Below are 13,609 nucleotides of genomic sequence, written 5' to 3'. Positions count from 1 at the left end.
AGAGAGCCACAAAACACAGAGCTTGGGTGGGGCTGGAGACCGTGAGAGCGTCTCCAACGACCAAACGCCACGCAGGGCATCCCTTGCTTCCTTCACCCTGCAGTTTTCCCATGTCTTGGGTAGAGATCGCGGGCTTCTCCCAACCTCATGTCTCAAGAGTGAAGGCATGGGGGTAGGAGTTGGGGCTGGGAGGGGTGGAGATGGGGAAGGAAGGCTAATGCTAGGTATGATCATAGGCCAGACTCTCCCCTGCTGGGTTCTGAAACCTTGCAGTCAAACCCTCTTTGACCCCATGCCTGACAGGGGATCTCAGCGGGTGGGCTTTCTCGGGTGCAGGCTCCCTAGAGGGATCTTCCAGCAAGACTTTCACCTCAATTACCCAAGCCCAAAAAGCTACTCTCTCAGTAGGAGGGAAAGAAAGGGAACTGATTTTTGTTCAGCTCCTCTGGTTATGTGTTCTGGGTCCACAGGTCAAACCCAGCAGTTGCTCAGGCGGAGAGAGACGTGGCTGTCTGCTCCTGTAAAGCCCACCGCTTTGAGGACCCTGTGGGGCAGTTCCACGCTGCCGCACGGGCACTGTGAGTCAGAATCCACTCAACGCTATGGGATGAGGGCTCGATAAACTCCTGCTGGACACCTTGGCTGGTGCAAGGTGTTAACACATGCAGCCGTTCACCAACCAGTTTGCGAGTTCAAGCCCAGCCCTTGGCACTGCAGAAGAGAGGTCTGGCAATCCACTTCTGGAAGCCCAGTGGTTGAAAACACAAGCGAGGCCAGCTCTACGCTGCTGACACTCCAGGAGTGGCCGTGAGCTGGAATCCTTTCAAAGGCAACTGTTTTTTGTTTGTTCACGAGATGGTAGAGCTAATTTGCCACATTGTACAGACAAGAAGAGAAGCTGGGTCTCAGAAAGATGGACACATCTGCCTAAGAGCCCACAGCTGGATGGGGAGTAACTCAGAGTTGTTCGGGGCCCTTCTGACAGCAACAGATGTGTGCATCTCACGAGACCCAAACCTGTGAACTTACAGTCCAGTTGCTGAGATGATGATCCTCAGAGAAGCCGACTGTCCTTGGGGGAATAATAACCACATCATAGGGCTGGTGGGAAGGACAGTGAGGAAATAGGTATAGACTGCCCGGGAAGCAGTCGATAGCCATGCTACAGCCATACAGGATCACCCCAAATGCTCACACCCACCTGAACTTCCAGAAACCGAGTCTCTGGCCCACAGTCGAGAAGGAAGAGGGACACGCGCTCTAAGCTGAGCTCGGTCTCTGAAGAGCAGTGGCTCTGAGGCAGGCCCAGGGTCAGAGGGGGCAGCAGTTTCAGAAGCATACTTTTGGGGTCTAGTCGAGATGAAGAGCAGGAGCCATAGACTGTCTAGCATTCTAGGAACCCCTTCAATGAACTCAGCAGTGGGAGCAAGCCCATGATTATCTCAACCATCCCTCAGGGATGTGCAGTCTGCCATGTTTCCCTGTGCCAGTGGGGATGCCAGTCACAAAGGGAGAGAGCACAATGGACACTGGACCAAGGCCCAGCTGTCCTCAAGCATTGCCCAGTACACAGCTGGGTCTGGGCAAGCTAACCCCTCGGTCTCCATCACTCTCCCCAGCTTCCATCACCTCTTCCTGGTCCAGGCAGGAGCCTCCGGCTGGTCTCTTCACATCCCCTCTTACCCAACAACAGCCCATTCATGACACGGCCACAAAAGGGGGCTTCTAAATCCACACAGGACTCCATGACACTCCCTTTCTCTCTACCCTCCAGTGGTCTCCTGTGATGTTTCAAATAAAGCCCAAACCCTTTGATTTTACTTTTAAGACCCCGCCCGCCTCTCCAACCACACTTCCTAGTCTCTCCTCCTTCCTCTCTCTTTTGGAGCAATCTGAGCGTGGGGACCTGGTCTACCTTTTTCCCTGCCACAGCCCCGGTGCCTCCCACTGGACCTGCTGAGTCACAAGCACTTGGGAAACATCTGTGAAGTGAGTCGGTGGCTCCAGGAATGGCTGAAGAGTCCGGTAGGATGGCATGGTCGTAAGCATCTCAGAGGGAGGCAGGCCATGTGTACTTTTGCAGCAAAGTCCTGGGAAAGTGCGTCAGAAGGTGGAGCTTGTACAGGGCCGTGTCTTTTCCCACTGGAGTAATGGGAAAATCGGGGCATTGCCCAAGGACTTTATTTGTACCTTATGAAAGTGTTTTGTTTTAGAAACAGAAACATAGGAAACGCTGTAGTGTAGTGAATTACTTAATATGATCCTTCTAGCCTTGCATGCTCTTGTGACTCCCACAAAATGAGTGGGTTGGATTATGCAAATAAGGTGCTTATTGAACAACGTGTTAATATTTCAACTAAGGGGCATGGGACCTTGGGAGGGGTGGATTCATGCAAATAAGGTGTATGGCCCCCTAGAGAGGGGTTTGGTCAGCATGCGGTTAGGGCCTTTAAGGTCAAGAAAGAAGAGCCAGGACCAGAGGGTGTCTTTTGGATCCGATGTCCCTGCACTGAGGACATCCTGGATCCAGGAGACAGAGAGGGAGCTGTACCACCAGAGATGGTATAAGATGCAAGAAGTGGCATCAGAAAAATGGCAGCAACAGAAGCAGGAGACTGGCATGAGATGGCACAGTGGACTTCCTGGTCCATGAAGCAAGGCAGCTACAGAAAGCTGAGCATCTTTTGGCTCGAGCCTTTCTGGCGGTGTAGCATACTCCTGAGCACTTGTTGGTGGAGCTAAAGAGCTTTGCAACACTTGCCTAAGCAGGGCAGAGACCAGGCCTTGGACCAAGAGGCCAAGAGGCTGAGGGCCAAAGTGAGGCCTGTCTGAAGGCATCACTTAGAAGCAGTTGTCCTGACCAAAGATCTGCGTGCTGAGCCATGCCTGATCCTGTTACTTCCCTAAGATGCTCTGCCTCTGTAAAATGGTCTGGGAGTTCTGTGCCACTGCAGGGAATTTTCAACGACAGCAGAGAAGTACAGAGTGTCACGGGAGAATGAGCTGGTGTCAGACGCAGTCAAAAGGATAGAGAAAGAAGTGTGTGATCTCCATCTCAGAGGACTGGGTGTTGACTCTGATTGAGATGCCAATGGTGACCCACCTGTGAAGGTCGAGGACCTCGGACACTGCCTGCCTCATCATTGCAACAAGCATAAAGGTGTAAAATAATTTAAAATCATCAAGTAGCCCTTTTATCTGATTCCAAAATGCTTGGCCTGCGTGAAGCACTAGACCCACTGACGACCAAGAGGACCAGGGTCCCCAAACACACAGGTGAGGCCACAACAGGACCCTGATGAGCCACAGAGACGACCCAAGACAACGGGGCCAGCCATACTCAGCACCCTTCCACTGCTGGTGAGCAAGGCCGCGGCCACCCCGCCGGGGCCCTCACAGCCATGGGGAGGCCTGGGGTGAGTCGACCTCTGAAGGGAATTACCCAGCGAAGCTGAGACCCAACCAAACTCACTGACAACTCTTAGAGACCCTCTAGGGCCGGGAAGGACGACCTCTGTGGGTTTCTGAGACTGTCACTCTTTACAGGAGTGGAAAGCCTTGACTGTCTCCCTGAAAGCCCTGGTGGTTTTGAACTTCGGATCTTGCAGTTCCCAGAGCTTTCTGAAGCTGGGACAAACCCCGTATTTCTCCCCAGACACTCCCTGCAGTGAGTGGCGAGACAAGGAGAGAGACGCCGAGCGGAGAAAGACACCGCTCCACTCGGGAAAAGATGTGGGAAGAAACTCGGAAGGGGTGCTCCGCCGCCCATAGGTACTTCCATGTCTGTGTCCAGCTGTCTCCTGCTACACGGGTGAGGCTGGCCTTTTCTTGTGTTTGTTTAGCGATCATTTAGCACATGCCGATCATTGAAACAAAATCCTCAGTACTGGTTCTAGTCCAGGTCCCACCGCCTACTGGCTGCAGCTCTTCCCACTCGCCCTTGCCGCTCTCTGGGCCTCAGTTCTGCAAATCCATACAATCAATAAAAAAGCTTGCAAACGGGCAGGGAATTCGCTGCACCCCATCTCATAAAGTCAGTGGAATCGCTGCGAGAGAGGGGAGAAGGGTGTGTGCTGGTTAGGAATTATGTCAACTAGACACCCCTAGATAAGGGTGGGGGGCAAAGCTCAAGCTATCCATTGAATTGCAACCTAGTGACACCTCTTTGTTGTCACAAGCCTTTTGGTATGAGAACAAGAAAGACCGAGCAGAGCCGAAGCCCCTTCGGCCTTTCCCCTGCTGCTGGGGCTGGAACTTGCGACTGAAGGGATTGCCTGGTCCATTGCCTGAGGATCCCAGGAGCTGTCGTGGATTCATTCTGCTGATTTTGCACTTCTGCCCCCACCAGCCTGTGGCCCCTGCTACCTCTGTTTCACCATCCTCCTTCATGTACATTGGCTCCCAAGAGTTAGGAGAAGCCTGACTTGCACCAGACTGGATTCACCCATTTCTACAACTGTGCAAGTAAGCCGTCTCTTGATAGAGATCTCTCTGTGCAGACAGCTTATACAAGCGTCCGTGGTTTTGAATCTATACAGAACCCAATCTCACATAGGGTGGCTATAGGAGAGCTCTGCCCCCCCCGCCCCCCCAGGACAGTGATGACCGCAGTAAACCTGGGGCTGCTGGGGGTGGGGCCTAAGCTGTAAGGGGAGAGTGTGCTGAGGAGTTTGTATTGGGCCAGATACATAGACGCTGAATCAGAGGCCAGACTGTTCAGATCCCATGGTAGCATGGGAAGAGAGCAACAGGGGGCAAAGAAGCCTCTGGCTTAGGTCCAGGGGTTCCAGGTCAAAGTCAAATAGCCATGTGGGTCTCACAGATGAGATGTGGTTCCTTTCATCCCCAAACCCAGGGCTAGCTATACATTGGACCTACCGTACACAGTGCCATTGGTCAAAGACCCTCAGCATGGGCCAGGCCATACATGTATACTCTCCCAGGGGCACACTCAAACCACAGACCCTGTCCTTTCTAGCCTCACCTGGGGGCATAGCTGATGAGGGCATGGCACGTGGCAGAGTTGAACCTTCTTTTTGAGGCCCCTGGATACCCCCCTGCCCCAGGCCTGCTTTTCCCAGGCCCCAGGTCTCTCCCTCTGTCACAGCTAAGGCAACGGAAGGCAATGGGTCTAGAGTCTGCTGATCAACTAGAACGTCTGCCAGGAAAAGCCAATCTTGAGAAACGAATCACAAGGAAACCCTTCCTGGGTCTTGGGAAGAAATGAGGTGGGAGCTGGCCAAGCTAGTGCCTCCTGTCCTTGTGCTGATTAGCTACAACTGAGTCAGAAATCAGTCCTTAAATTCTGTCTCCAGGCAACCAGCCCACACAGCAGGTGCTACAATGGAGTCCCCAGACTTCTGGAACCTCACCTGGGTCCAGAATTTCCCGATGTCCAGGTCTTAGAGCCAAACCTCCCAACCAGCCCCAACCTCCCTCTGCACCCTCCTCCTCGATCCTCGGGCTCCCAGGGGATAATGAAGGGCACTGATTTGTAGTGTGACGAGGTTTGGGTCCTGATCTAGTCCAACTTATAGCGTAAGGACGAGGACAGAAAAGAAGACCCTCACTCGGCGAGTGTGGGGCCGAGCCAGGCTCTCCTGCAACCTCCTGGACACCTCAGCAGCTGCCCGAGCAGAGCAGGCGCTGTGGGACCCCAAGAGGTGTGAAGGCCCCCCACCCCCGCCCCGCACCGGTTGCTCGAGGGTCCTGAAAACTCTGCAAACACATGCCCGCCACCATACCCCAGGTTTCTTCGTCTCTCCGTCCTCCCTGGTACCCCCTCCAGGTCTAAAGAGCCCCCCCCACCTCAGAGCAATGGAGTGAGGCAGAGGTGAGCATAAGCCAGTGGTTCTCAACCTTCCCAATGCCGCGACCCTTGAATACAGTTCCTCATGTTGTGGTGACCCCCTACCATAAAATTATTTTCGTTGCTACTTCATAACTGGAACTCTGCTACTGTTATGAATCGTCATGTAAATATATGCAAGATGTATTAGGCGACTCCTGTGAAAGGGTCGTTTGACCCCCCCCCAAAGGGGTCGCGACCCACAGGTTGAGCATCGCTAGCACAAGCGCTTTCTCGCCTCCACCCTTGTCCCGCGGCCTCCGTTTCCCTGCCTGTGAAATTCAGAGTGACCTCTGAGCCAGGCCCTGGCGGACGCGGCAGCACCGGGCAGTGCGCACAGCCTGCCCTGCGCGGCCACGCGGTGGCGCCAGAGCCCAACCCACGCGGCTTCCCCGGCCAGCAGGCAGCCGCCCACGCCGGGATCTCATTCCCGCCCGCCCGCCGAGCCGCGCCCTCGGGACGACGTGTCGGGGCTCGCGGACGGCCGCGGGGCGGTCCCGACCGGCTGGCCGGGACCCCCCAGCAAGACCCCTGGTCTGCAGGAGAGCAAGAGGTGGCTGCCACCCCCCCAAGCCTTCCCTCCGCCCTCCCCTGCAGGCTCCATCCAGCTCACCTCCCCCGAGGTAGTTCCCAAGACATCACTCTGCCTCTTCCACTTGCTCACATCTCCTCGTGCCATTTCCTGACCAAACACACACGACTGCCAGGCAGGGGGGTCATCTCCCTCTCTCTCCTCCTGCCAGGAGTGGACTCCACTGACAGCGACCCTGGAGGGCAGAGTAGAAATGCCCCGGAAGGTTTCCGAGACTGCTACTCTTGATGAGAGTAGAAAGCCTCTTCTTTCTATCTCAGAGCAGCTGGTGGGTTTGAGCTGCTGACCTTGTGGTTGGCAGCCCAACATCTAACCCACGACTTCACCAGAAAGCTGCGGGTGGGTCCAAGGTCAGCAGGACCCAGTGATCTTGGGCAGGTCATTTCCCAGGGAGTCACTCACCCATGAACGAGTGCATGAGGGGAGGGCTAGACAATCCCCAGGCTTTGGCCGCATTCTGTAACTCTGCTTTTCTTTAAATAAGCGGCTGCATAGAGCAGAAAGTGTGCCTTAGCCTCTTTACAAAGAAGAGCGGTGAGTGAAGGGTTGGCAGTCTACACTCACCACTGCTGGGCGGCAGCAAGATGTGGCTGCCTGTTCCAGGAAACACAGCCGGGAGACCCACAGGAGCCAAGGTGTCTCTCTCCTGTAAGGTTGCGACGAGGCAGAATGGTCTCGGTCGCCAAGGGTTCTGACTGGTTTTGCTTTGAATGTTTATAGGGAGAGGGCAGGCGTGTTCCATGGCAGCCTTAGTGCCATCCATACAAGTGCCAGGAGTTTGATTCCCAGCCCATCCGGTGCTATGAACTGCCACCTCTGGTCTGCCAGGGCCGGGTGGAACATCGCTGTACCGCGTGGAGCTTCCAGATGAGACTGGACTAGGAAGGAGAGTTTGTCAATCTAGTTCTCAAAATAAGCCAGCCAAGATGATGATCACAGGGTACCATCCATAACCTCTCCTGGGGCTGGGGCGGGGAGCCTTTACCCGGTCAGGACGAGGTCACAGAGGCTGGGGTCGGCTCCAAGCAGCAGCTACCATAACAGCAGTACACTGAGCACTCACTGTGTGCGGGGCAGGGTCTGAGTATTTTGTATAGTTCATCTTCAAAGCCCCCCTATCGGGGAGCTGCTACCGCTCCTCTCAGGTTTACAAATGGAAACTCAAGCACGGAGATGTGAAGAAACACTCTCAGCTTGACTCAGCTAAGGAAATGGGCAATCGGAGTCAAGCCCAGGCAGTCTGGTTTCAAGGTCAGGCCTCCTAACTCTCACCCATCAACCATTCCAAGGAGATCACGTGTCTGTTAACCTCAGAACCGAACTCCGGTTGGCTCTTCTCACTACAGTAAAACGGAGCACAGTTTGCTCCCAAGGGCTGGTTTCCAGTTTAGTAAATGACTGACATCTCCCAGCCTCTCAGAGCCTTAGCTTCCTCATTGACCGGATAGACATGTTGAGTGCACACGTGAATGCAGTCACGTCACTGCAGAGGATGCCTGGGGCGCCGACAGGAGAACATGTGAGAGCTCATGAGAAGGCCCTGCATGCATCTGAATGCACATCTTCCTTCAATGCAAGTCATGTCGAAGCTCTTTGTACCCGCCTCATTTTCATACCTGCCGTTGGGAAGAGACCTTTGTGCCATCTTCTTTTTTGCCAGTGGCCCATCTGAGGTTCAGAGAGACTGAGTGACTTCTCCAAAGGCACACAGCCAGTCATGGTTCAAGCAAATCAGAGAAGGCTTTGCTCAGACCACGTGCCTCTTTGTAATTCAGCTCTGGCTCTGCCTGAGCCTGGCTGGAGAGCGGAAAGGAAGGGACTTCTGTAAGGTACCCCTGCCAGAGGTTATATTAGTACACCGCAGAAATCCAGGAATAAATGGCATCCCCAAAGAAAAAGAAATTTCTCTACACATTTAAAGCACCAAATGCTTCTCTAGAAAAATCCTACACATGCTTCTCTAGACAAATAAAAGCCCGCACAGGAAAAGAATAGTACAAGCCAATGCCCATTAGAAATATAGAGGCAAAATTCTCAACAAAGTAAATATTAGCTAAGCAAATCAAGGATTTTTTTTCTTGCTTGCATCCATAGTCAGTGCTCATGGAAGCAGCAGTTAAAAGGTCAAACGATGCATTACCCTGGATACATCTGTCGCGCAAGACCGTTTTAAAGCGTTGAACAGCAAGGATGTTACTTTGAGGGCTGAGCTGTGCCTGAACAAAACCGTGGTGCTTTCTGTAGCCTCATATGCACATGAACGTTTGGAATAAGGAAGACCAAAGAAGAATCCATGCAGCCGAACTATGGTGCTGGTGAGAAATATTGAACGTACTACGGACTGCCCAAAGAACGGATCGATCAGTCTTGGAAGATGAGCGGCCAGCAGGCTCCTTCAAGGCAAGGGTGGCAAGATTTCATCTCACCGGCTTTGGACGTGTTGTCGGGAGAGACCAGCCGCTGGAGCAGGACAGCGCGCTTGGTAAAGTGGAGGGGCGGCAGAAAAGAGGCAGGTTCTCAACAAGATTAACTGACACAGTGGCTGCAACAATGGCCCAAACATCCTAACAATTGTGAGGATGGCGCAGCGCGGTGTGTGAGTGTTTCATCGTTGTCTGGGTCAGTAGCTAAGAGTCAGAACCGACACAGGAGCACCTAACAACAAGCAAGTCCACAATGATTTGGAAAGAATGATACCCTATAACCCAGTGGGATTGATACAGAAGTGTAAGGCTGGTTCAAAACTCAATCAATGTAATACTCGATACCAAGAAGAAAAATCACATGATCACACCAAGGGATGCAGAAGACCCATCCGGAAGAATTCGACGTCCATCCGGGTTAAAAACCAAAACAAGGCCAACCCTCTAAACTAGAAATAAGCACTGTGGAAGCAACTCGTCATTCATTCAACAGCTAACTTAAAATGGATCATAGGCCTAATTTTAGAGCTTTATCATTTTTAGGAGTACGTTTTTGGGCTCTGGAGTTCAGCAAAGAATTCTTAAATATGACAGCAAAAGTAGGAACCATTAAAAAAAAGATAATTTCATTAAAAAGTAAAACTTTTGTTCCATATATGACTTTGTTAAGAGGATGCACCAGACTCAGAGAAAAAGCATGTATCGGTGATGTGTAAATCACAGATCTGACAAAGGCCTTGTATCCTAATAAAGGAGAACATTCCAAACTCGTTGGGGAAAAACCAGCTCAATGTTTTAAATGGGAAAAACACCACAGAACAAACTTGATGGCAAATCAGCTCGGAGGGAAAGGCTGGGGTCATTGCTGGGGTCCTTAGCCACCCTCGAGTCAGCTCCCACTGGTAGCAACCCCCTGAGCAAGAGAACAAGACACCCCGGTCCTGCCTTCCCTACGGTCTTCGTTAGGCTGGACCCCCCAGTTGCAGCCACTGTGTTGATCTCTCTCATCAGGGTCTTGTTTTCCTGACCCTACCAAACAGGATGTCCTTTTCCAGGCTCGAGCTTATTGCCTGACAAGACACCCAGAGTCTGTGAGGGAGGCAAAGGCGCTCCATCCTCACTTCTAAGGAGCATTCTGGCTGTACTGCCCCAGGCGGATACGTTTGTTCGTTGTGCGGGCCACCTCATCGACTCTTTTCTGGTCTTCCTTATTCATTTCCCAGCTTTCACGCGCGTGTGAAGTGATGGCACAGACCGTGGCTTGGGCCAGGTACACTGGAGGCCTCAGAGTGTTGTCTTTTTAACTCTTTAAGCAGGTCTTGTGTAGCAGACGTGTCCAGTGTCATATGTCATTGGCTTCTTGACCGCTGCTTCCATGGGCATTGACCGTGCATACCAGTAAAATGAAATCCTTGACAACTTCAGGTTTTCTCCACTGATCACGATGGTTTTTTGAGTTGGTCTGGCTGTGAGGACATTTGAATGTCACTGGATTTGTGTCTCTAGTTAACCTAGCCTAACACAAAGCCCAGGGTGCTAGAACTATGCCACGCAGGCCTGGGAGCCAGGATCGATCTTGTAGTTCACCTGTAGGCCTTGAGTAGGGAGCAAGACCTGGAGCGGGGATGTGGGGGAAGCCTTTGGAAATGAGGTTCAGCTCTGCAGTGGGGGGCCAGTGCCCTGTCCTGGGAGCAGCACAGGGACTAAGAAACACAGCCACTTTGCCCCCTCTACCACCTCCAGCCCATACAAAAAACCCCAGTATGTTTGCTAAAGAGAGACCAGTCCCTGGAGGACTTGTTTGTAGATTGACACCGTGGCTGTGTTAATGGACTCAAGCATAGGAACAGCTGTGGGGACGGACAGCCGGCAGTGTTTCCTTCTGTTGTGTGTACGGTTGCTATGGGTCAGAAGCGACTCTCAATGGGACCAAGGAACAACAACTCACCTCGAGCCAGCCTGCCTGAAGGCGAGGGCTTGGGCTCCCTGCAGAAGCTGTTATCAAGTATCTATGGTGTTCGTGCACACCGACCACAGCCCGTGCTGTATACGTGGGCCTTTTTGGTCAGCTAGTGATGGGAGACACAGGGCTTTGCTCACTAGCTGCCAAGGCCCCCAGTGATTGAGCCTCCCGGTCAACCCATCTATCTTGACCCCTAAAGTATGTGTTCACATTCTCTCCCTCTCTCTCCCTTTCTCTCTCTCTCTCCCCTCCCCACCCAGCCCCAGCAATAAACAATATCTTTCCTCTCCTCCCCAGTGCACAAATCAGGACAGCCCCGCACCCCCGCACCCCCCATCAGCCCAGTGCCTGTTTACTGTCCAAGAAGCCCCAAACTGCAGAAACCCAGGGCTTGGTGTTTTGGGGCAGAACAGAAGAGAGAGTCTCCCACTAAGAACAGCCAACCCAGTCATTCCAACAGCAGGCAGCTGGGAGCGCTCACCATGGGTGGCATCCCGTACCTGTCAGAGCGCCATGGCTTGGGATCCCCATGCCATGACATTGGCACGGTTGCCTGCCCTTCGAAGAAAGGGTTTAGTCAAGGCTGATGTCACCCGCTGGTGTTGTGCTGAGCCCTGTATGTAAATCTGTCACTCTGCTGGACTACATGCTTTTGAAGGCAGGCCTGGAGCCTGGGGGGATCTTTGCTTCCCTTCTGTTCCCAGCACCCCCCCACCCCCACCCCCCAATTCCCAGCACACAGCAGGAACCTCTGACTAGCTGGGGGAGCTGACCCTGTGGGGGTCCCTGTGGGCGGACCTCAGAGCCCAGGATCTGGACAGCCACTGCGAGCAGAGCGAGCACTTCCAGGGAGGGAAGGGTGGTACCGGAGCTGGGCTGGGCCACACAGACACACATGACTTCACACAACGGAGCCCTGGTGGCAGAGTGGGCCACTAACCGCACGGCCAATAGGTGAAGCCCACCAGCCACTCCACCAGCGAAAGAGGAGGCTTTCTGCCCCTGTCGGGATTCACGGCAATTCACCATTTCGCTCTGCCGCCCAGGGGCGCTCTGCGTGGGAACGGGCTCCATGGCAGCGAGCTTGGTTTGGGTGTGGTCCTCACACACGTACTAAATGTAGACATGTTACTGCACGTGGAGTACACGCACCCACCTGGTTACACCATGTGTCTGACTCATCGCAGAGACGCACACGTGTACGTGCACAGCCGTGCTATGCACAGATAAGACCCCACACAAACAGAGACCATGGGCTTATCGGCCGGGCCAACCTTGGATGCCTGCCACAGACCCTCCCTCTGGTGTCACGCCCCCACCTGAATGATGAGCAGAGGGACAGAGGCGAGCCTGCAGTAAGCCACTTGGCTCCTTCCTGGCAGTTGTGAGCTACCTCTGGGCTGGGGAAGGGAACAGGAGCACTCACTGAAGAGCCAGGTGAGCAGGGAGACGACCTCGGAGTCTCAAGCTTGATGACACACTGCCCTCATTACCTAGGGCAAAGCGGAGCTCGCTGCCAACCAACGTACCCAGGGGCTCACTGGTATCTGAACTAGCAACCTTTTCAGTGGTCCTGTTCACGCGCCTTCCACCTTCCCTCCACCTGTGAACATTCGGACTGGTCCTAGGGGCGTAAGAGCAGCTGCGACGTTCAAAGATCTGGATCCCGGACTGAGACAGCCTACTGTGGATGAAGGGACTGCCTTCCTCTGTGCCCTTTCCAAAGGTGCCTTGGTTGCACTGTTGGGTGAGTGTTGGACTGTTGACCACAAGGTCGGCAGTTCAAATTCACCAGCCACTCCTCGGGAGAAAGACAAGGCTCTCTACTCCTGTGAAGATTGACAGCCTAGAACCTTATATAGGATCTCTATGAGTCAGCACTGACTTGACGACCGGGGGGTAGGGGGTGGGGGGTGGGATTGGTTTGGTGCCCTTTCCAGGGACTACTTGGGTGGCACAAATAGTTGACCTGTTACCCTGAGCATCACGGAAGACAGGTCTGGCCATCTGCCTCTTGAAAGATAAGAGTTAGCCACCCCCTCTGGGCAGTTCTAATCTGTAGCATGCAGGCTGCCACGAGTTGGAATGGGTAAGGAGTGTCCATTCCATTTCTGACCACATCCCAAGGCTGGAAGGGCCTGAGGGCCAGGTGGCAGGGTTGCAGGCTGCGTGGGTCTCGTGGGGAAGCCTGGCAGGTCTGGTGCTTTTTTGTCTGCTGAGAATTGCTGGGCAGAGGCACCAGGGACCACCTGGGACCAGTGCCGATTGGAGACCTCAGAGTCTGCTACGATGCAAGACACTGCTCCTACCTGCACACCTCTGACTCTCTATCCATGTGGGCCCCACTGGCTTCTGGAATCGACTGTTCTGAGTAAGTGCAGTTAAAGCCCCTTGGGCTCTCCAGGCAAGAAACAGAATTCTGCGTGGCATAATTCCCCGAGTGGTCTCAGACGGCATCATGCCACAGTGTGTGAACCTCTTCCAGGCCAACAGGCAGCTCTTAAGAGTTCCACTCCCGCTCTCCAAGTGAGGACATAGAAGCCAGCCTAGATCTAATAAACCCAGTGGCCCCGCATTGCCTCTGCATGCTGGGGTTCAGTCTCTGTGGGAGTCTGCACATGTGGGAGTCTGCATGTCTCTCAGTCCATGGCCTGCGCCGTCTGCTGTTTTTAAGTTTCCCATTCCCGGATGTTCCCTGGCCTATTGTCCTGCCTGAGTTTGGCCTTTGTGATGATTGGTGCTCGGTGGCAGGCAGCCGCCATGCTCATTGGACACCTCCACCA

At 53.7% G+C, this 13,609-nt stretch overlaps 1 protein-coding gene across 1 annotated transcript in view; it reads right to left on the bottom strand.

Moving 5' to 3' along the window:
• Positions 1 to 3,141, bottom strand: part of XKR6 (XK related 6) — a 37,995-nt gene extending 34,854 nt beyond the window's left edge. The window contains exon 1 of the mRNA XM_004707636.2: positions 3,104 to 3,141. Coding sequence (XP_004707693.2) covers positions 3,104 to 3,141 — 38 coding nt within the window. The remainder of the gene's footprint in view (positions 1 to 3,103) is intronic.
• Between the last annotated feature and the right edge of the window lie 10,468 nt (positions 3,142 to 13,609).

Source organism: Echinops telfairi, unplaced genomic scaffold (genome assembly GCF_000313985.2).
Source record: "Echinops telfairi isolate 266 unplaced genomic scaffold, ASM31398v2 ScPeMD7_9;HRSCAF=40, whole genome shotgun sequence".
Classification (NCBI taxonomy): domain Eukaryota; kingdom Metazoa; phylum Chordata; class Mammalia; order Afrosoricida; family Tenrecidae; genus Echinops; species Echinops telfairi.
The sequence above is the reverse complement of the archived record's forward strand: the minus strand, read 5'-3'. Positions and strand labels throughout refer to the sequence as shown.